This window comes from Pseudophryne corroboree, chromosome 2 (genome assembly GCF_028390025.1).
Source record: "Pseudophryne corroboree isolate aPseCor3 chromosome 2, aPseCor3.hap2, whole genome shotgun sequence".
Classification (NCBI taxonomy): domain Eukaryota; kingdom Metazoa; phylum Chordata; class Amphibia; order Anura; family Myobatrachidae; genus Pseudophryne; species Pseudophryne corroboree.
The window spans coordinates 110,449,840-110,473,419 of NC_086445.1; the positions used below are offsets into that span (position 1 = coordinate 110,449,840).

The 23,580-nt window shown below is 45.4% G+C and overlaps 1 protein-coding gene across 3 annotated transcripts in view; it reads right to left on the reverse strand.

Moving 5' to 3' along the window:
• The window catches only part of ATM (ATM serine/threonine kinase), a 434,777-nt gene that overhangs the window by 37,332 nt on the left and 373,865 nt on the right, over positions 1 to 23,580 (reverse strand). For 2 of the 3 annotated variants that reach the window (XM_063951603.1, XM_063951598.1), the window contains exons 48-55: positions 23,399 to 23,518; positions 22,650 to 22,867; positions 20,172 to 20,379; positions 18,053 to 18,166; positions 16,749 to 16,910; positions 14,138 to 14,276; positions 13,718 to 13,800; positions 12,634 to 12,774 (exon numbers count right to left, since the gene is read on the reverse strand). In XM_063951603.1, coding sequence (XP_063807673.1) covers positions 12,634 to 12,774; positions 13,718 to 13,800; positions 14,138 to 14,276; positions 16,749 to 16,910; positions 18,053 to 18,166; positions 20,172 to 20,379; positions 22,650 to 22,867; positions 23,399 to 23,518 — 1,185 coding nt within the window. Of the gene's footprint in view, positions 1 to 5,050; positions 5,139 to 12,633; positions 12,775 to 13,717; positions 13,801 to 14,137; positions 14,277 to 16,748; positions 16,911 to 18,052; positions 18,167 to 20,171; positions 20,380 to 22,649; positions 22,868 to 23,398; positions 23,519 to 23,580 lie in introns of those variants that run through there. The other variant, XM_063951604.1, reaches the window with a different exon arrangement.

The window sequence follows — 23,580 nt, forward strand, 5'->3', positions numbered from 1 at the left end:
AAATGTCTGTACTCGGTAACTGAATTGCGCTGACAAGTCATTACAGCTTTCACACTGTCAGTATTCTAGAACCTCTTACAGTTACACAGTTTGCTGTCAGTTTTTGTCTCGCTGTAACTTCTACGTATTGTCAGCAGTATGCAAATGTCATCCTAGGACAGCGAGCCTGCCAAGCCGTCAAGTCTTCTAGCGATGACAGGTTTACACATTTTCTTCTCTCGTTCTCATACTGTGCACAAATAACAAAATCTAATTCTACAGACTAAACACGGAAAAGTTCCTTTTTCATGCAGGAGGATAAAATTGTGAGATGAAAGTTATTATTTACAGTGCATCCGGAAAGTATTTGCAGCGCTTCACTTTTTCCACATTTTATGTTATAGCCTTATTCCAAAATGGAATAAATCCATTTTCTCTCAAAATTCTACACACAATACCCCATAATGGCGTGAATTTTTTTGTTGTTACAAATTTATTAAAAATAAAAAACTAAGAAATCACATGTACATAAGTATTCACAGCTTTTGCTCAATACTTTGTTGATGCACCTTTGGCAGCAATTACAGTCTCAAGTCTTTTTGAATATGATGCCACAAGCTTGGCACACCTATCTTTGGGCAGTTTTGTCCATTCCTCTTTGCAGCACCTCTCAAGCTCCATCAGGTTGGATGGTAAGCGTCGGTGCACAGCCATTTTCAGATCTCTCCAGAGATGTTCAATCGGATTCAAGTCTGGGCTCTGGCTGGGCCACTCAAGGACATTCACCGAGTTGCCCTGAAGCCACTCCTTTGATATCTTGGCTGTGTGCTTAGGGTCGTTGTCCTGCTGACAGATGAACCGTCGCCTCAGTCTGAGGTCAATAGCGCTCTGGAGCAGGTATTCATCCAGGATGTCGCTGTACATTGCTGCATTCATCTTTCCCTCTATCCTGACTAGTCTCCCAGTTCCTGCCACTGAAAAACATCCCCACAACATGATGCTGCCACCACCATGCTTCACTGTAGGAATGGTATTGGCCTGGTGATGAGCGGTGCCTGGTTTCCTCCAAACATGACGCCTGGCATTCACGCCAAAGAGTTCAATCTTTGTCTCATCAGACCAGAGAATTTTGTTTCTCACGGTCTGAGAGTCCTTCAAGTGCATTTTGGCAAACTCCAGGTGGGCTGCAATGTGCTTTTTACTAAGGAGTGGCTTCCATCTGGCCACTCTACCATACAGGCCTGATTGGTGGATTGCTGCAGAGATGGTTGTCCTTCTGGAAGGTTCTCCTCTCCCCACAGAGGAATGCTGTATCTCTGACAGAGTGACCATCGTGTTCTTGGTCACCTCCCTGACTAGTGGCCTTCTCCCCCCCTTTAGACGGCCGGCCAGCTCTAGGAAGAGTCCTGGTGGTTCCGAACTTCTTCCATTTGCAGATGATGGAGGTCACTGTGCTCATTGGGACCTTCAAAGCAGCAGATATTTTTCTGCACCCTTCCCCAGATTTGTGCCTCGAGACAATCCTGTCTTGGAGGTTTACAGACAATTCCTTTGACTTCATGCTTGGTTTGTGCTCAGACATCCATTGTCAAGTGTGGGACCTTATATAGACAGGTGTGTGCCTTTCCAAATTGTCAAAGTCAGAAAAATATCTCTATGCACACTACCATATTTGCACCTCACACAGGTCCGTGCTGCGCATGCGTGCGCTCTCCCGTACGTGCGCATACTCACAGTCGCGGGCACCCGCAGGCGCACGGTATGCGTATTTACGGTAGAGTTTATGTGATCGTAGCGTGCGACTCAATCATTACATATTTTCACTATATAATGTATTTTGTAGATCATGGTCCCTTTGATAGATTCTGAAAGTTTAGTTAACATAGCATGTTCCTGAACAGAGAGATCCCTCTTTGTATTGTACGAAGGGTCTAACAGGGGTCATACAGTGGTGTTTGGTACCCATCGGAAGAGTATTTAAATAGCAATATTCCGGTGTTGGTTTGGAGCGGATTAATCGCTCGTGCGAATAGTTATGGACATAAGAAGTTTATGTCCATTTACTATTATTTGTTCTTATTTAGTCATGCGGCGGGAAACTCAGTGTCCCACCCACCTGAACAGTTGGAAGCAGTCACAGCCCACCTGTATGAATCAACCTATGACCTTTGGTTATAATGCGAAGCCGAATTCCTGTGTCCAATGAACAATGAGATTGTAGGGACCATTGAATTGCATTGTGTGTGGGGCATAAATAGGCAGGCCGACCATATCCAGTTCACTCTCTTCAACGGTTCTCATTGCTGATAATCGGGAGCTGGATATCGAGGCGCATGCGATCGTTTCCCCTTGTGCGTAAGTGTTTCTCCGCAACTATATTGATCTTCTTGTTATTGTGGGCCAATTTCTCTCTCTCTCTCCCTTCTCCTCTTTCTCTCTTATTTTCCTTTAAATAGTAATTGTATTATATTCCCTGTGTAGTTATCTGGTTAGGTAGTCTATGTTATATTGTAGTGTATGATTTGTATTTGTATTAATTCTTTTGCAAGTATATCATTCATAATATATATACTAGGCGTTGGACCCTAAGCACGGTATCTGTGTATTTCTTATAGTGTTTAGTATTCTCAGAGCGTCGGTGACGCTCAAACAGCTTTTAAGTTAATAAGGTTACACTAGGTTGCATCTACACCCTATCTCTACACTAAGGTTTCACAGCATATTTCATTGTTTATGGTTTAGATACAAAGGTTTAACATTGTGAGCGTCAGCGCCGCTGGTGATCTCTTCGTGGTCCCGAGCGTCCGCTACGCTATAGCGAATCATTACGTTAGTCAGCAGCCAATAGCGTGCCTGCCAGTGATCTCTTGGCCGTGAGCGAACGTGACGCTTGAGCGTCTCGACTACGGCTAAGCGATTGTTACGCAACGTGCGTACCCTTACGGTACTTCATACGTAGATAGCGTACAGTGTTCTTAGACCTCATAAAGGGTATTATATAAGATAAATATTTAGCTTTATCAAAATCATGTCCAATCGACTGAATTTACAGATGGAGCCAAGGCGGGAGCGCTCGGGGTGCCTGGGCTCGCCTGCGCCTATGCACGCCGCACAGTGCAAAGAAACGTTCCCATTAACTTTGAATGGGGTGCGTGCACGTCTACGAGTCCACATTGCCGGGCGCACGATTAGGGTGGCTTCATCTGTACCATAGGTGGACTCCAATTAAGCTGTAGGAACATCTCAAGGATGATCAGTGGAAACAGGGAGCACCTGAGCTCAATTTTGAGCTTCATGGCAAAGGCTGTGAACACTTATGTACATGTGATTTCTTTGTTTTTTATTTTTGATAAAATTGCAAAAATTATTGTGTATTGTGTGTAGAATTTTGAGGGAAAAAATGAATTTATTCCATTTTGGAATAAGGCTGCAACATAACAAAATGTGGAAATAGTGAAGCGCTGTGAATACTTTCCAGATGCACTGTAAATATTAAAGTTGAATTTTGTTTTGTTTTTCTCTAATTGCGTAGGTGCTGTGGGCATATAATCTGATCAGGTGTCGGCTTCACTACATACCTCCCCCCACCCTCTCATGTTTAATGTTCTGCAGGTGCTGGAGTCTTCTGTGTGCTGCAGGGACCACTGGCACTTAGTAGATAAAGGTGCTCTTATCAGCTACATTTTTTAGCATCATAGAAATAGGGCCAATGCCAGGAAATGGTCCGCTGTAGTTATATAGAAATACAATGGGGTCAATTCTATTCAGCGACAGTTGAATAGCGCCGGGAGTTAGCTCCCGGCACTACTCAATACAGCGCCAAGTGACACCAATTGTTGTGAATTCTTCTCTCACCCCCGGGGGATGAGAGAGGAAATCCGACAAAAGTGCTGCCGCGCGAGGCTGATTCTGTCGGGAATCAGCATCGCGTCAGGGAGTTAACTCGGAGAATGCCCGTTCTCCCGACAATTCAACCTGTTAAGTCGGTGAGAACGGCATTCGCCGACTTAACATGAGCTGAATTGAATAGCGACGGGAGCTAACTCCCAGTGCTATTCAACTGTCGCTGAATAGAATTGACCCCTATATAGGCTTAGTTCCTATTGCAGCATCACACACGATTCTGGACTGGAATGTGGATTCTGCCTGTTAGTTGACACTGACACAACCAATAATAGTGGTGAGGAGACTAACATACTGATGTTGTTCACCAGGAATGTCCACAAGAGGTAGGGGCTTAGTTACATCCAAAACACAGGTGGCGAGCCGGGTCCAGTAACAGAAAAGGAATGCAGAGGCCAAACTGGAATAGCAAGTGATTGGTCAGAACACAGGCTGGGATCAGTAAGGTTTGGAACAGAGCCAATACAGAAAAGCAGGTAGAAGTCAGGTAGAGTCTGGGCCATACACAGCAGAATCAATGCAAGGTTCAGGCATGCTGGAGCTAGGACCCGAAGCCTCATACTCTGGCAGCATGCGACTGCCAGAGTGATCCAGCTACCAATTTGAATCCCCCCTCACCCCCCGATTTGGGTCACATGACCACAGATACATAAGGTGGCAGTGCTACACATTCATCCCTATAGCTGGCGAGGATGGCGCCGGCATGAATAGCATGGGACCCAAGGAAGGGAGGCTGCGGCAAGGTAGAGGAGTAGGGGAACGGAGGTCGCTGGTATCACGGAGGGACCCTAAACAACAGCTTCAGAGCCAGTAAAGTGCTAGTTGGAATAAAGCATCCAGCACATTTTTAAATGCGGTTAGTGATTGGGATACCCCCACCTCGTGGTAAAGGATTCCACAGCTAACCTCCACTTACAGTAAAGATCCTTTCCCATGCTGCTGATATACTGTAACCATGTTTTTAACCAAACGTTTTAACCTTGACTTATACAGTAATTTAACTCTTGCATTCTAGTTTTGAAGAGGTTAATCACTTTAGAATCTCCAGAGATGCTTAAACCTGAACTCCCAGATTCAAAATGTTCGCCTACCAGCCACTTATAAAGTGTTACCATCATGCAATGTGCTTTTATTCCTCTTTCTATGGATGTCAGGATTTTATTCCCCATGTCCGGTACTGTGTGCTGCTGCACAGCTTACTAACTGGTGGCTGAAGGCTTCCTCATCTCTCAGCTCTTCATCTATCTGCAATCAGTCTGTATAAGCAGAACTTTACATAAGTGTGCATAGGAAACAAGACATGTCTGTATACAAGTCTAAAGGGGGGTACACATGGAGAGATCCGTGTTTAAAATCTAAGCAATCTGACTAGATAACTGGGTCAATGTCATTATTGTCATTATAGTGGAAAAACTAATAATGACATTGGTGGTCATTCCGAGTTGATCGCTCGCTAGCAGTTTTCTTTTTCATCCACTAGGGGTCACTGGAGTACTCTTAGGGATATGGACGGCTTTAGCAAGAACAGGGCACTGAATATTTAAATTTAGAACTCTCCTCCCCTCCATATCCCAGAGTACCTCAGTGTTTTTTCTGTGCTCACAGCACTAACAAGGCTTGTGTGGGGTTCTCACACTTTCTTTGAATATTTTTTGATTTTGCTTTTAATTTTTAATTTTACAACTTCAGCACATCCCTTCCCAGTTTCTACTAAAAACATGGGTCCGGGATAGTGCCGCTGCACGGAGCAGCGCATGGCGTGTCGGTCCTCACAAAGAGCACCCTCACAGCCACACGCAGCCCACTGAACTGCTGCAAGAGCTGGACAAGGTAGCCCCGTCGCAGCCCTCCCTACAGGAGACAAGGTATGCTGGGGGGAACGGGGCGGTCAGCGCAGGCTGCCGCCCCGCTGTGTGGGGTCCGTGTTATAACTGCCGCCCGTACCCGCCGCTAATACCACCCGCCCGCCCCAGCCGCTCCGTCCGCGCTGTACGGTCTTCAAAGTTTGCACCGCTACGAGGGGGAGACCCGCCGCAGCACAGCGCTCTCACTAGCGCCGCCGGAAGCCACTACGCGCCGCTCCAGCCCGCCGAACTCCATTCCCACGGCCGCTCTCCTCACAAGCGTCCCCCGCCTCCCTGCAATGACCAGGTCAGATACAGGAGGCTTCCCGGCGCTCCCCGCTGAGACACACGCTACAGGGAGCACAGGGGGAGGGGGGGGGGGGAGAAGTCTGATCACAGCGCTGCTGCAAGGGAGAATAGGCTGCATGACAGGCAGCCAGATTTGATATATTAATAGACTATTAAGCCTATATTGTACTGCAGTCAGGTACAGGTTATAAAGGCATGTATTGTAACCTGCACTGTGATTCTAACTGTCAGCATGGCATGAGGCCATTTTAACCATGCTTCCTGTTTCTTCCAGTTTGTGATTCCAGAACGTTCCTGTCCTACATCTCTACTCTACCGGAGGCGCAGGGGTGTTAGTGGGAATTTTGGGTTCAGGTTTCATATAGGCTGGCCACGTGACCTGCACTTTGGCCATATATCTATATCTATATATATATATATCTATATTACACACCTTAAGTAACGGTTTTACTGAGTCGTGCAAGTGTCTGTCTTTGTCTGTTTGCATAATGAGTACGGCACCAGCGAAGACTAAACAGAAGTTTCACTGCAATGTCTGTACATGATTATACCACATGTACAGTATGTTGTGTAGGTTTCCACTCCGGAAGCCGGTTTCATTCCCGGATACTCCATGGTCTATGTTCAGCAATTGTAATGGCTGGGTTGAGATCAGAATTGGCCGCCACTCGACACGAGCGTCAAGCGGCAAGATCGGAGTCTCGGGTGAGACCACCAGATCTAACGGAGGCGTCTCGGCCTTTGCAAAGGTCCAAGTTCACTTTGGGTACAAGGGATAAATTTAATTTGTCTTATAATTTACCGGTTTCTGCTATGTTGCAGTCTGAAGATTCTATGACAGACCTCACAGCGCTAAATAAGGGTGAGGAGGGCAGATTAGAACAGCAGTCAGATAGTGCAGCTTTTGACAGCACAAGCATTGATAATCTCATCACGTCAGTGCGTCAGTCTCTGAACGGAGACTATGGAGCCTCTGACATATAATACAGTCGTATTTATTAAACGACAGAAATCTCCAGTATGTTTACCTGTTTCGGAATCTCTTAACAACAAAAACTGGATAACCGGTTCTATACCATCGCCCATTTAAGTCTAGTTACAATGACATCTACATGGGAGAATCCACCATTGGTGGATTCGTCAGTGTCAAAACTTATAAAGACCCTTCAGAAAGGCGCTAATGGTATTGATAACAGAACTCAAGTCTGCCCTACATGACGATCACCTTATACTTTGCGCTAATCAAATCTGAGACGCTGCTCAGTATCTATGTGCAGCTTCTCCTGCCGGCTGTCAGCTCACTACTCGCTTTTCATCGTCGCTAGTTACAGCGGGACGAGCACTCTGCCTGCGTTCTTGGCAAGCGGAGTCAGAGGTCAACAGAATACGGTGGCGAGAAGTTGTTGGTCCTAAATTGGACAAATGGATTTCTGAGGCCACGGGGGGGAAAGTCTGTTTTCCTACCATTGCCTCCAACGGTACCTAGATGGAAATACTCTAGGCCGGCATTCAAATCCTTTAGTCCTCAGCCCTTTCAAGGCCGTGGTACAGCAACAGCCACGCCTGGTAGACGAGGTCGAGGACGTGGTTTCCAACAAACCAACACCAGTCGTCAGGACGCTAAGGTCACCGACAAGCCAGTGGCATGACGGGCTCCCAGCTCATCTCCGATTTCCAATTGTGGGAGCACGCTTTCAGACGTTCCCTTTGGCGGGGTTCCAGATATCCACAGATAGGTGGATCTGCAAGTTCGTGTTAAAAGAAATGTCTCCCGCCACTGCGGTTTTTCAAGACAAGACTTCCTCTGTCTGACGACAAGAGGGCGGGTCGGCAACTTGCCGTTCAGTCTCTGCTGGATTCAGCAGGTTTGATTCCGGTCCCTGTACACCAACACGGTCAGGGTTATTGTTCCAGTCTATGTGGGGGAACAAAGCCGGATGGCTCCGTCAGGCCAATATTGAACTGAAAGGGTCTCAATCACTACGTCACTTACTACAGATTAAAGTTGGGATTTCTGCGGTCAGTAATTGCAGATTTAGAGCCACAGGAATTCATGATTGCGCTAGATCTCAAGGATGCGTACTTACACATTCCGATTTGGCCACCTCATCAGAGGTTCTTGCGTTTTGCGATACGGCAGAACCATTACCAGTTTCAGGCTCTACAGTTTGGCCTTTCGTCAGCGCCTCGGGTATTCATCAAAGTGATGTCTGTGATGATGGCTCATCTCAGATCTCTGGGAGTGATAATAGTTCCGTACTTGGACGATCTGCTCATCTAAGCTCCGTTTCAACAGACATGCGTTGATAACGTACAATGTCCTGGTTCAGCACGGTTGGATTGTCAACTTCAAGAAATCACATCTAATTCCGTCTCAGCGACTTCAATTCCTAGGTATGCTTCTCGATACGGTAAATCAAAGAATTTACCTACCAAAACAGAAAGTACAGATTCTTCGTCATCTGGTACAATTAGTGCTCAAGCCACGCACAGTCTAGGTACATTTGTGCATTCGCCTTTTAGGTACACTGGTGGCGGCTTTCGAAGCGCTTCAGTTCGGAAGATTTCACTCACGTCCTTTTCAGCTGGAGGTGGTCGCACAATGGTCGGGCTCGCATCTGCTGATTCACCACAGGGTGAGGTTGTCGCCTTGAGCAAGGGTATTTCTACTCTGGTGGCTCAAAGTACACAATCTAACCGCAGGGAAACGGTTTGGCGCCTGTAATTGGATAATTCTACAGACAGACGCGAGTCTCAGAGGTTGGGGAGCTGTAGTTTAAAACTGTCAACTCCAGGGTCTCTAGGCGGCTCACGAAAGATTGCTGTCTATGAATGTCCTGGAACTCCGTGCAATTTACAATGCGCTACGACAAGCAGTGCACATGCTTCGGTCTCAGACTGTCCGGGTGCAGTCAGACGACGCGACGGCGGTCGCGTACATCGACAACGCATGGCAATGCGAGAAGTAGCTCCAATCCTCAATTGGGCCGAGCATCACCAAGTGATATTGTCGGCGGTGTTCATTCAGGGTGTGGACAACTGGGAGGCGGATTATCTCGGCCGTCTGGATTTTCATCCAGGAGAATGGACATTAAATCCAGAAGTGTTGGTCCAGAGGTGGGGTTACCCTCAAGTGGACCTGATGGCATCTCGCCACAATCACCAAACGCCCCAGTATGTGTCCAGAACGCGAGATCCAAAGGCAATGGCGGTGGATGCTCTCACAATCGCTTGGCCGTACAGCCTCGTGTATCTGTTTCCACTGTTTCCGCTGCTCCCTCTGTTGCTAAAACAGATCAGAAGAGAGTCCGCCACAGTCATACTAGTGGCGCCTCCTCGGAGAGCTTGGTTCTCGGATCTCCACGGACTACTAGCACACGATCCTTGGCCGCTCCCACTACGTCCGGACCTGTTACAACAGGGTCCGTTCCTTTACCCCGATTTAGCGCGGCTGCGTTTGACGGGGTGGCTGTTGAGACCGCCCTCTTAAGAAGAGAGGGCATTCCAGAATCGATTATGCCAACCATGTTACGAGCTAGGAAGCCAGTTACGGCAGCTCATTATTACAGAATTTGGCGTACCTATATAGGTTGGTGTGACGCTCGGAAGTTTCCGACATCATCTTTCAAGTTATCCCGTCTTTTGTTATTTCTACAGACGGGGTTAGATGGAGGACTGCGTTTATCTGCACTAAAGGTGCAGGTATCTGCTTTGTCAATTTACTTTCAAAGACAATGGGCTCTATTGCCGTCTGTACACACCTTTCTGCAAGGTGTACTCAGAGTACAGCCTCCATTCATTCCTCCTACAGCGCCATGGGACTTGAATCTGGTTTTGGATTTCTTACAGTCTTCATATTTTGAACCCTTACAACAAAGTGGTTATTGAGTTTCTCACTTGGAAAACTATTTTTCTCCGAGCCTTAGCATCGGCAAGGCGTGTTTCAGATTTGGGTGCCTTGTCATGCAAGCCACCGTATTTGGTGTTTCATGATGACAGAGCGGAACTTCGGACGCATTCCGGTTTCTTGCCAAAGGTAGTGTCATCTTTTCACATCAATCAACCAATAGTACTTCCTGTGTTAACAGAAGATTCTGGAACTTTGGATGTAGTACGCTCACTACGCGTTTTATGTAGCCCGACCGTCTACAGTTCGTAAGACGGATACGTTGTTTGTTCTCTATGATGCTGCCAAGATGGGTTGACCAGCTTCTAAGCAGACCTTATCCAGATGGATTAAACTGACCATACGTCAGGCTTACCCTTCATGCTAGGTTACAGCCGCCTACATCAGTGACAGCTCATTCCACACGTTCTGTGGGATCTTCAGGGGCAGCTGGTCGTTGGGCTTCTACGACGCAGCCTTGCCGTGCGGCTACATGGTCATCAGTGCACACGTTTGTGCGCAGTTACAAGTTTGATACTTTTGCGGCATCAGCATCTAGCTTTGGCCGCCTAGTGTTACAGGTGCCAAACAGCTCTCCCGCCCACGGGGGAAACTTTGGTACGTCCCAAGAGTACTCCAGTGACCCCTAGTGGATGAAAAAGAAAATAGGATTTTGGTACTTACCAGGTAAATCCTTTTCTTTGAATCCATAGGGGCCACTGGACGTCCACCCAGAGCAGTTTTACCTGGTTTGTGGTAAGTTCAGGGGATCTTATGGTAACACATTCTCACCGACTGGTTCAAGTTTCAAGTGCTCTCGGTTATGGTGCCAACTGTTTAGTTGTCAGTAACGTTATGTGTCAACTTTATTGTTGTCCGTTATGTTATATGTACTTCTCCATTGTCAACCTCTCTATCGCTCCTGTTCGGCTCAGTAAAAAACACGGAGGTACTCTGGGATATGGAGGGGAGGAGAGTTCTAAATTTAAATATTCAGTGCCCTGTTCTTGCTAAAGCCGTCCATATCCCTAAGAGTACTCCAGTGCCTCCTATGGATTCAAAGAAAAGGATTTACCTGGTAAGTACCAAAATCCTATTTTTAGCAGCCGCGCAAACGCTATGCCGCCTCCCAGTGGAAGTGTATTTTAGCTTAGCAGAAGTGTGAACGAAAGGATCGCAGAGCGGCTACAAAGTTTTTTTGTGCAGTTTCAGAGTAGCTCAATACCTACTCAGCGCTTGCGATCACTTCAGACTATTCAGTTCCTGTTTTTGCGTTACAAACACGCCCTGCGTTTGCCCAGCCACGCCTGCATTTTTCGAACACTCCCTGAAAATGGTCAGTTGACACCCAGAAACGCCCACTTCATGTCAATCACTCTACGGTCAACAGAACGATTGAAAAGCTTCGCTAGACCCTGTGTGAAACTACATCGTTCGTTGTAATAGTACGTTGCGCGTGCACATTGCGCCGCATGCGCAGAAGTGCCTTTTTTTGCCTCATCGCTGCACATCGAACGAATGCAGCTAGCGAACAACTCGGAATGACCACCATTGACCCAGTTAGTGGGAAAATGTGATGCTGAATCATTTGATACCAAGGCCCTTGTTGTACTCTTCCAGAACTGATGAAAATCCAAATAGGGTTTGCCCTTGACGGACCCAGCAATAGGACCGAGGAGCAGAGTGTTGATGGACCACCTTTGCTGTCCCTCCTCAATAATTTTACCATGGGCCAGTGATGGACTGTTACACCGCTGTATAATATGTATACAACAAATGTAACATGATGCACATAAGTGTATGAAGCAGAAACTACTTCAGTCCACTGTTCTTAGTCAAAGCATTTAAATATTATTATTATTATTACCAGTTATTTATATAGCGCACACATATTCCGCAGTGATGTACAGAGAATATGTCCCCATTCACAGCAGTCCCTGCCCCAGTGGAGCTTACAATCTATATTCCCTACCACATGTACACAGAAACACATTCATGCTTGGGTTAATTTTGTTGGGAGCCAATTAATCTACCAGTATATTTTTGGAGTGTGGGAGGAAACCGGAGTACCTGGAGGAAACCCACGCAAATACGGGGAGAACATACAAACTCCACACAGTTAGAGCCATGGTGGGAATCAAACCCATGACCTCAGTGCTGTGAGGCAGTAATGCTAACCATTACACCATCTGTACTGCCCCAAAGACTAAATAAAGACTAACTAAGGAGAACATCCACAGTTTCTGCTGCCCGGGGTAATCGTATGAATGGTACCTGGCCTGTAAGCTTCTATTTATAGCACAGATTCGTCCCTACTGTATAAACACACTTACAGTAGGGCAATATGGGAGACTGTCTAGACAATGCAAATTCACTTGTGCTGAATCTAAATATATACATAACATATCATTAGATTAAAATGATACTACAGAAAAGTCTAAATATTGTGCAACTTATGTTAACGAAGAAGTGATGAGCGAGGTCTGTGGGAACATATCATGTACACACAAATCCCAGGTAGTAAATCATTAGGGACTGGATTTTCATTAGGATGTTCCAACAAAACTAGAATACTCAATTTTAAATGGAATTACCCTATAAGTCTGTACATACTGTAAGGTGGTTGCTTTATTCAGATAGACCCCAATAAGAATTCAGTAAATACAGTGAGATGAAGGCTCAAATCATTAAAAGCCGGAAAGTGGGCAATACCTTGACAAGCTGTCGTCTCTCTTTCCCGTCTGAACCCATACAGTCAATTATTTTTGGAAGATTCAGGCCTCCAGCCAAGCGGAACTCAGGACTGAAAGATTTAATTGTCACCAAGTTTTCATACTTCCCGCTGGGATCAACCTGAGCAGATGAAACATAAGCAGATCAGGAGGAATGCAGCTGTCATTTTATTCATTCACACTCACATACCCTGCTTGTGGAAGTAACATTACGCTGTCAGCAACCCCGTGTAATGATGTGTTACGTTTCATCATGTTATAGCACTTACTGCTTCTGCAGAAGCTCTCCATGCAGAGACACAGAGCAATGTCATCACTGGGTCATACAATATAATAGAACACTGCCGCTAGTGACCAGACTGAGATAAGTATACAAACATTTTAAAAGTGGAAACTTTATGTACACGAGGAAAGATAACATACAGCGAGTACAAAATTAGACACAAACTTATCCCACAGTAACAGGAGGCTATCTGCAGACGGACAGCCAAACCTGACCAAGCCAAAGTGCCTCCCTTCTTCCAGTTTTAATGTTGTACACAAGACACTCTGAAGATGTTCTCCAATGGAGACTTTTATTATATGATACAGGAGAAATCTTGAATATATGGGGGTGAGTTGCAGGCAAAGTGGCTGTTGCTGCGGGCAGCCGCGGAAGCCTGATTTTCTACTATATGCTAATGGAAATAGCCGTGTGTCTGTAAGAGCAAATCCGCGCTACCCATTGATTTTACACAAGCCTCCGCACAGCCATCACTAGCTGTGCGGAGGCCCCATACTAAGTGCCGGAGAACCGTCAGAAACAGGCTTCCCATATGCATGACTTGGGATCGCATGGAGCTTTGGCTACACTCACATAAGACTTCCACAAGACGTGGTGGTTATGCGCACTTCCAATATCACTGCCCCAAAACGCCCAATTTCACGGAGAGACAGACCCGACCAAGTTCGGTGTGGACATACACAACAATGCATAAATGCGTATTTGCATATGCGCTGTATGCGAAAACGTTCATTCTATAGCCATGTAACTAGTACAGTAATAGACACTGGAGTCATCATACCTTTAGTTCCATGGTCGGAATAACAACATCTTGTAAATTGCTCAGCTTAGTGATGGGCTGATCGGATGGGATAGGTATGGCTTCTGTAGTATAGAAAAAATAAATATTACCACACTTAGAAAGCAATTTCACAGGACCCTAATGAAAACGGTGTCGGCTTTATTGCTCCAGAAGTTGTCTAGATGGTTTTGTGCTGAACACAGGAGGTGTTGCTGTCATCTTACCACCTGCATTAACCAGCTATCTTTTCTATCTACAGGAAAGCTACAGAGCCAAAGGGTCATTTATGAAAGTGCACAACTGCTGATCTGCAGGACAGATCTAGAATTGTATACATATTATTTATATCTGATGAAGGGCTCTGTGGTCCCTGTACACTGGCATCTAGTTCACATATCATAAATGTAAGGCTGTACTTACTGCGCTGAGCTTTCCACTGGTTGGCGTCCAGGTTGGCTAATATTATGTAGGCATCACAGAGCCTCTCGACGTCCCGCACCATGTGAGTTCTGTGTTTCCTTATTGTGTTCACTATGCTGCATGCAGCTTCCATGCGGTCCTACAGGAATATGCAGAATACTGCAGGGTTATTTTCTTTGGGTGTAGATCATTAGGTCGACAGTCAATATGTCTACTCCATATGGTCAACATGGAAAAGTTCGACATGTAAAAGGTAGACAATGGAAATGATCAACAGGTACAATAGGTTGACATATGAAAAGGTTGACATGGAAAATGGTTGACACAAAAAAGGTTGACACTTTTTTTTTCTGCTGATTTTCTGTCAGAGAACCCCTATTATTGCACCGCGTCCACTTGCATGCTGTGGGCAAAGTTTACTATTCTCAAATCGTAGTCCGCCTGGAGGGTGAAGTATGAATAAGGTAGGAAAACTGCAATAGAAAAACACTTAAAAAGTTGTGTCAACCATTGTGTGTCGACCATTTGTACATGTAGACCATAAGCACTATCTAATTTTTAAATGTTGACCATTAGTGGTTGACCTACTGACTGTCGACCTATAGTTCAGATACTATTTTCCTTACGTTTCTTTATGGTAAAACTCAAGAAGCATCCTATCAATAGCTCTGTTCGTATGTGCACTGGTAAAAACAAGCCATGCCTACTGCACATGGGATACCACTATAACGCTCTACTATTCACAAGGCACTTCCTCCACTGATAGATGATTTTTACTTTGACAAACGTCTTGCTGGATTGAGAGGAATTTATCTATGTCCTATGTCATATCAGTGCTATGCATCAAGGACATTACCATCTATTATAGACAGAATTACATGGTGATTAGACTCTTTATTGGAGTTCCTCACTCTATAGCAGAGGTTCCCAAACTCATCCCTCAAGGCACCTTAACAGTTCAGGTTTTAAGGATATCCATACAAAGGTGACCTAAATAAGTACCTCAGTCAGTTGGATTACACCATCTGTGCACAAGCATGGATCTCATTAAAACCAAGACTGTAAGGCTAGGGCCACACACAGCGGCCAAGCGCGCTTGACCGGGAGGGGGGTTTTGTGTGCACACGAATCCTGTTCTGCGGTAACCCGCAGAACAGGATCCGGCCAGTGACGCACGGGATTTCAATGGCACAGAGTGCCTGATGGCCGCACTTTGTCAACACAGACCTTGAACTGTATGCGTTCTCATTGAAATCCCGCCGTCCTATCATCTGGCCCAACCGCAGCATGCTGGGACTGCCGCCCATGTGCAGTCTCCTTGCGGACAAGCCAGTCCCGCTGAACGGGACCCACTTGGCCCCTATGTGTGGCCCTAGCCTTAGGCTGCCTTAAGGACTGAGGGGCAGATGTATTAAGCCTGGAGAAGTGATAAAGCAGTGGAAGGTTCTAGCCCCCCTGAGCAGCTTCTACACCTTTACTCAAAGCCTTGGCACCTAGTTTTCTTACTACTTGGAACTAAACATTCAATTTAAAAGTGTTTTAAGGAGGATTTCTGTATAGTGGAAGAGGAACACACAGAACGGAGCATAAATACACATAAGTAACTTGTTTCTTGTTCTTATATGAGCATTCATGTTGGACTCTGGTGGTCCATGGAATTCACCAGTGGGAACAGCCAATCTTAAAAAATTTTTTTTAACTTGTTTATTTGTCTTCCGGTATGCTTCATTCACTATCAATTCATATATGGGGTCAGATGTAATGATGTCCAAGATCGCCGGAGGTGCGAGATGCTTGCCAATCTCTGATGTTTTTTTTAAGGGGCAATCACTTACAAGGCAAAACCATGCTTTGTAAGTGATTGCCCATTTAAAAATCTTTCAAGATTGGTCGGCATTTCGCACCTCTGGCGATCTCGGGGGTCATTACATCCGGCTGCCTCCACCCACATCAGCGGATGTGGGTGGAGGCAACTTTGGGGATCTAATGGCTAAATAGTGGAAACAGAGACAACACACAATTAACTCATTTGGGATGGAACGTAAAGTTTCAATACTTTAAATGGGAGATGTATCAAGCCTTGGAGAGAGAGAGATACAGAGGCTGATCTATCAAGCAGTGAAAAAGAAGACCAGTGGAGAAGTTGCCCATAGAAACCAATCAGCATCTACTGTACCTATCATGTCACAGAAAGCTGATTGCTTGTTATGGGCAATGTCCCCACTTTATCTCTCTCCAAGGCTTGATACATCTCCCCCTTTGAGTCTATGAGAATATATGAGAATATGAAGAGCATTCATCTCATACTTTGTGGGAAGCGATCACTTTTTCATCTTTTTGCTCTTGTGAGAGAATTAGATTTTTATATGGCTGTATCATCAAGAGCGACATGATGCCAGTGAAGTACAATAAGTTCAGTTCATGGAAAGCCAATTAATATTTAAGCATGTTTATCTATCTCACACCCACATAATGTGGTTAAGGAAACTGTGCCAGACATTATTACGAGATCCAAAGTTACGGTGTTCAAAGAAAAATCATGTTTAAGTGCCAGGGATATTTAACTCTCCATGTGCAAGATCACTTAGGAAATTAGGCAATAATATACAACCTCGTCAATTTGGGATATCTTCTTGGGGGCATTCTTGGTGAGGCGGCCGCCCCTTTTAACCATCTCTGTCTTCATCAGGAGGTCATCTTTATTGGCGTTTGCCAGAGCCAGAATAATGAAGAGTGTGTGGTAAGGGTGATCCAAAGAGGTTCTGCTGATCAGCTGCCAGAGAATAGAGAAATGTGTCTGCTTTACTGGGCTACATTGACTGGCCTGAATCACAGACAAACATTGTACCAACATCAAGTGTTTCTACTTTCCTTTAGTGATAAATGGAGATATGGAGAAGACACTTTGGTGGTCATTCCGAGTTGTTCGCTCGCTAGCAGTTTTTAGCAGCCGTGCAAACGCTATGCCGCCACCCACTGGGAGTGTATTTTAGCTTCGCAGAAGGACAAACGAAGGGATCGCAGAGTGGCTACAAAAAAAATTTGTGCAGTTTCAGAGTAGCTTCAGACCTACTCAGCGCTTGCGATCACTTCAGACCATTCAGTTCCTGTTTTGACGTCACAAACATGCCCTGCTTTCGCCCAGCCACGCCTGTGTTTTTGCTGGCATGCCTGTGTTTTTCTGAACACTCCCTGAAAACGGTCAGTTGACACCCAGAAAAGCCCTCTTCCTGTCAATCACTCTGCGGCCAGCAGTGCGACTGAAAAGCTTTGCTAGACCCTGTGTGAAACTACATCGTTCCTTGTAATAGCACGTCGTGCGTGCGCATTGCGCCGCATACACATGTGCAGAAGTGCCGATTATTTGCATCATCGCTGCACAGCGAACGAATGCAGCTAGCGATCAACTCGGAATGACCAGCATAAGCAGAGTACTATAGCCGTGTCCTCATACATCTAGCCTCAGTACACCATGCAGCGTGAGGTTCCTGGCACGTGTTACCCACCATGTCCTCTGCAATTCTTAGTTGCAACGCAGTGCGACTAAGACGCACAAAGTGACTGTGACGATAAATTTGATTTGTGACACTTGTAAATTGAGTGTGACCGACTCTGTATATATGTTTGGTTAAAACAATGAAATGCGTGTGGTCAACATAGAGCTCATCTCAGCCAGAAATTTATATTAATATATGGGATGTGGTAGTAACCCTTTACTATGAAATGTGAAAAACAAAACTATTACAGGGCTTTGTTATCCTTATGTGTGACATACAGAAAGCAGCAATTCCAAACATTCATTAGAGTGCTAAAATAATCACGTCACCCTTGACTATTTAAACGGTAATTCAAAAAGAATTATCTGGTGACGCAGTTCCGTTATAAGCACTTAAGTGACCTGGGCTGTATAGTTACATTATTGAGCACTTCATGGAAATCCTCTCTCCCCATCTTCTTGGTTCCCATACGAGCAGCCAGCTGGTACATTAGCGGCAGGAACTTGTGAGAGGGAATCTTCTGTGAATCCTTCTGTATGTGGAACATATGGAAAGTGAGCACCATAACTTACAAATGATTTTAACAGGGCAGGGCCATCTTCACTTACAGGCTTACTGGGCAGCTGCCAGAGGGCCCTACGGTTCTAGGGGTCTTTGAGCAAAGGCAGGCTTTTGCCTCTGTAGCTTCTTTGGAGGCAGGATGCTGCCTGGAAACTCTGATTGTGAATTATACACTGTCAGCATGCTAATTGGTGGATGGCTGGAGTTATGCACCAGAGTGCTGACAGCCATTCACTGTACGGAAGCATGTGGACGGACGACACAGGACCTCAGGAGGAGTAAGCTATGATTTTTTTTTTTTACATTTTCCCCCGTGAATTGGTGGATAGGGGCCCCAATGCATCGCTTTGCCAAGGGCCCACAATGCTGTTAAGACAGCTATGTAACAGGGTATATTGATAAGTTTCTGCACTTACCTCATCATCTCACCCTACAACCTGTCCCCTCCACCCCATTCCCTCCCAGCTTCTACGCTCCCTCTCCCCCACTGCATGTCCATCTCTAGCTCACCTGCACAACCTGTCTCTTTCTAGTGGCGCATTTCCATGCTACTTCAGGCACATGCTCATCTCACCAATCTAAAGAAACCATCTATTTACCCCAGCACCTCTCTCAGCTATGCCCTGTTTCCCTCCATCCCTTTTACCTCTAAACTACTTGAGGGACTTGTGTACAACCACTTATCTCACATTCTCTCCTCTCACCCCATTCATGATGCTCTGCAATATGAATGATTTTGTGAAAAATGATCACTGATCTACTTACAGCAAAGTCTAGGGGACACTTCTCCACACTCATCCTCTTGGATATCTCTCAATTATACGCCTTTCACAGTGCCAATGCCAGATCCCACCCGGGAATTGGAAACGTGTTCTTCCCGGGTGGGATCCGGCATTGGCCACTGCTGCAGGCTCCCCTGACCCGGCAATATGCCGGGTGGGTTGCTATAGCAGCGGGGGGCGGAGCTGGGAGATGAGATCATCTTCGCGCCGCCTCTCCCTGTTGTAGTAAACGGGTCCCAGGACGCATCGACCCGAGAGCCCGTTTACGCAGCCACTGACCCGGTATTCAACCCAGGTATAACACTGCTTTATTCCCGGGTTGAATTGCCGGGTCAGGCGACCCGCGATTTCGGCTATGCCCCTTTTACACCGCACGCCAACCCGTGTCGACCTGGCAACATGCCGGGTCGATAACGGGTTATTTGTGCGGCGTGAAAGGGGTATCAGTCTCTGAGACACAGGTCTTTCCTGGTTAATTTTCTACCTACAGTATATAAGGGCTTCTTTGGTGCCTCTAACTCTGGAACATCCATGCTTTTCTCTTCTCTTGGGGAACTAATTTGCTCATTCAGTCTCCAGTGCCACCTCTACACTGAGGCCCAAGTCTATTTCTCCTCCTCTACCTGTCCATTCTGTACTCTTATGTAACCAACTTTCTCTATGCTATGTCTAAATGTACCAATGCTACCTTAAGTTCAACATAGGGCTTATGATATTCCCTCCTCCTAAAATCATCACCACCACTCAGTAACATCAGTTTCCTCCGTCTCCAGAGCCTGTTGCCTTTGTATCACACGTGACCCAACCCTCTGCTTTATTCCTCCTAAACAGTCTCTCTCCCCACCATGGTGCCCCAGAAATGTTGTCACTTATCTTACACAATGCTGCCACATCCCTTTTCCACACTCTCTCTCATCATCTCCCACCTTGACTACTGCAACCTTCTCCTATTTAACATTCCCCTTACCCCTCTATCCTTACTTCAATCCAGGAACAAAACTGAGTTTCTCAGTAAACAGAAACTAAATACAATAGGCCAACACAAGCAAGGAAATAACTTCCATCTGTACAGGTACAAAACATGTCTGATTTCTAAGTAGAGATTTCCTAAACAAACACATATACATCAGTAAAATCTACGATAACATAATACGATAATCTACGATAACACAATAAAGCGTGGATGTGACAAACCTTCATGGCACTATTCACTTCAGCCACCCCGGAATTCTCCAGCCAGAGGGAGCAGAGCCGGAAGATCCACATGTCGTGCTCCTCTCCGGACACCAGGCAGCTGATGTAGTTCTCTATGGCGGTGCACAGAAAGCGCTTCCTGTCCTCCCTCAGAGCGGCGATTTCACACTCGTCCAGCTCCAGCTCCCGCTGCACCTTTATGGTATACCTGCCACCAGACAAGCACAACTTGTGTACCCCAGGAACTCATAGCCCAAAATGATCAATTACGTAAGTGAACCTTACTCCATATAGAACACAACCTGTCTAAACCTTCCTTTGCCTTGGCATACTTTCACATACGTAATCAGTAATCTCTCATTTCTTTTAACGTATACCATAGTGCCTCATTCCCCCAACCAAACAGTCAATGTGTGGATCAATGATTTCTAATCAGTATGTGTGCAGTGATTCCAGGCTGGATTGGTTGCAGAAGTGGTTGATTCAAGTGGAGAGGACAACCCTAAAAATACCGGTGTAAAATACGCATTGGGGCTTATATGTGGGCTTTGTGACAATTATATGTAACTGAAACAAATTAGTTGTAAATCAGGTTTGTTTTGAAATGCTCTTCTATTTATTCAGTGCTTTCTTTTTTCCACACACAGCGTATATACTGGCTGCTTTTGCACACAGCCCACAAATGCTGGACAGCTTTACATTTAAACTGCAATTTAGATTTGAGCTAGGACAAGTGTGTCCCAAATCTAAATCTCTGTGCACATTTTACATCTGCCCTACCTGGTCCTGGCCCCGTCACACAATGCTGCTATTACGGAGTGGGGGGCGGGGCCATGATGATGCAATTAATCACAAATCGTGTAATTGTGTAATTGGTAAGTGGGTTTCTGTGGGGGGCAGTGGACGCATGGCAGCTGCCTACAGCAGACTTGCCAGGAGGCAGGGAGCGCCACCCGATTTTCGGGAGCCTCCCGGCCATTCCGGGAGAGTAGGAAAGTATGTTTTTAATGGTGTTTTTCTCTGTAACACACATTACTGTATATACTCCATCTAGTGTTAGGAGATTTACACTCTCCTTTAAACAGCTGCTTACTCTGGTTTCTCATAGCACCACGTGAAGGTTTCTCCAACCTTTTTTCAGGACAATGTAATACAGTATATCTTACATTCTAGGATACATGTTTCTTTAATACGACAGGCCTGGCTTACTTTATCGAAGGGGTATATGTACTAAGCAGTGAAAAGAACGCAGAAGTGAGCTAGTGGAGAAGTTGCCCATGGCAACCAATCAGCACTGAAGTAACATTTATAATTTGCATACTTTAAAATGATACAGAGCAGCTGATTGGTTGCCATGGGCAACTTCTCCACTCTTATGACTGCTTAGTACACAAACCCCTAAGACACAATCTCTTGCTGTGCCCACATAACTGTGCTGTAACTGAACGAGAACCTGCAGCTAACCAGTCACACTGCTGAACCTTACAGCCTGCATAATAATAAACAAATACATACAGTGGGTGAATGGTCCCAGCTAGATGCGAACAAATATACTGAGCTAGCACTGGGTACTGAGCTGCATTTACCTTCTAGCATGAATAAGGAGTCACATGCTGAACATCACAGGAAATGCTGAAGAAACGGAAGAATGTGTTCATCCTGAGATCTTATGTACTTACCTTATCATGCATATTAGAGCTAATCAGAGAATCACTTTCTAAAATCATCCCATAGCACTCCAATTACACAGATGTGTCCCCATGCACCTAGCGTCTATACGCCATACAGCGTGAGAAGGCTGGTGCGACTGAGACGCTCTGAGAGGAGAAGTGAACCGTACGGTACTTTTCTTAAAATTGTGCATACAGATGTGTCCTCATACATCCAGCCTCAATACGCCATTCAGTGCGAGATGCCTGCCGTGAGTGAGCTGCCAGGTCCAATGCAGCTCTGCTAACGTTGGGCATTTTTTTTGCCAAAAATGCATCTTAGTCGCAACAATGCGGCCCGGACGCACGAGGAGACTGAGCTGAGTAGTGTGATATGGGACACTTGTATACTGTGTGTGACTGAGTCTGTATACGGAGCAGAATAGAACTTGTATTGGAGAAAAGTTGCGGCTGCTACACTGTGTATACAGATTCAGAGACTCAGTCGCACATATATATATATACATACAAGTGTCAGTGTCCTTGTGCGTCCTAGTCGCATTACGTGCGATTAAGACACATTTTCGGCAAAAAAAAAAGACGCCCAAAGCTAGAAGATTCTCACTCAACCAGGTGTGCCAAGAGGGGATGTTTGGCGTGACTGCAGCAAAGATGTATGAGGACATATCTGTTAATATCATGTAAGTTAAATGAATCAGTCTCAGCTGTATCAGTTATATTAAAAATGAAATCGAATGAAAACAGATCCATATCATAAGTTGAACACAAGTTGAACACTCAATGGATGGGATAACAATAAATGATCTACCTGTTGGTCTGAACCTTGTGTTGCCTTATTAATTCCACCTCCTGCTTAGCCTTTGCCAGCAAGGCCTGCTTGTTTTCAAACTCCGAGGACTTCATGTAGTTATCAATTCTCTGGTACTGGGCATCGGAGAAACGCGCCAGTGACAGGAAAGCCTTCATCCTGCTATCCTGCAGCCGGTCACAGCTGCCATTCCTGTAACTCTCTGCTACATCCACTGCCTGAGTAACACAAGGACATAAATAACTACATCTGTGCATACATAAGAGTCCCAGTGATGGCTACTGCTATTGATACTCAGTGAATGGTATTTTCATCATTTAATAAACATGCCCCTTATTTTACATTTTATTGTATATACTGCTGCAGTATAATGTTAGGTAAATATAGTAGCAAAATAGACCCAGGCATTATGTAAAACAAGGTATAGAAAATAAACACCGTAATTGCTGCAAATCCATTTTCTTCCTTTTTAACTGTGGGATTCATTAAATACTGCAACACTATCTGGGAGTAAGGGAGATTACTGTATAGATTTCATAGTGTTCTCTAATTGTTATTTTACATCTCTAGGATAAGTAGCAACAGAAACACCACATTATTTCCCTGGCTTAATAATGAGTCTTGGGCTATGACAATAGGTTTCCATTGCTAGACCAGAGGCCAGCAACCTATGGCATGTCACGATGGGTTCTATGTTTCCAAGAGCTGACGAGCAGTTTTCTGCTTGTGCGATGAATGTTGACTGTTACCTTCTCCAGATAGTTCTTCATAATGATAGTAGGGCTCTCCAGGCAGGTTTCCGCAAGCCAGTTCCCACATAACCTCAAGCACTCAACGTATATTAGCTGAAGGTTGGGATTACTCTCAACCTTGACATAAAAATACACAATAGACTTCAGGTCAGATAAAATGGCAAAATATGTACATAGAG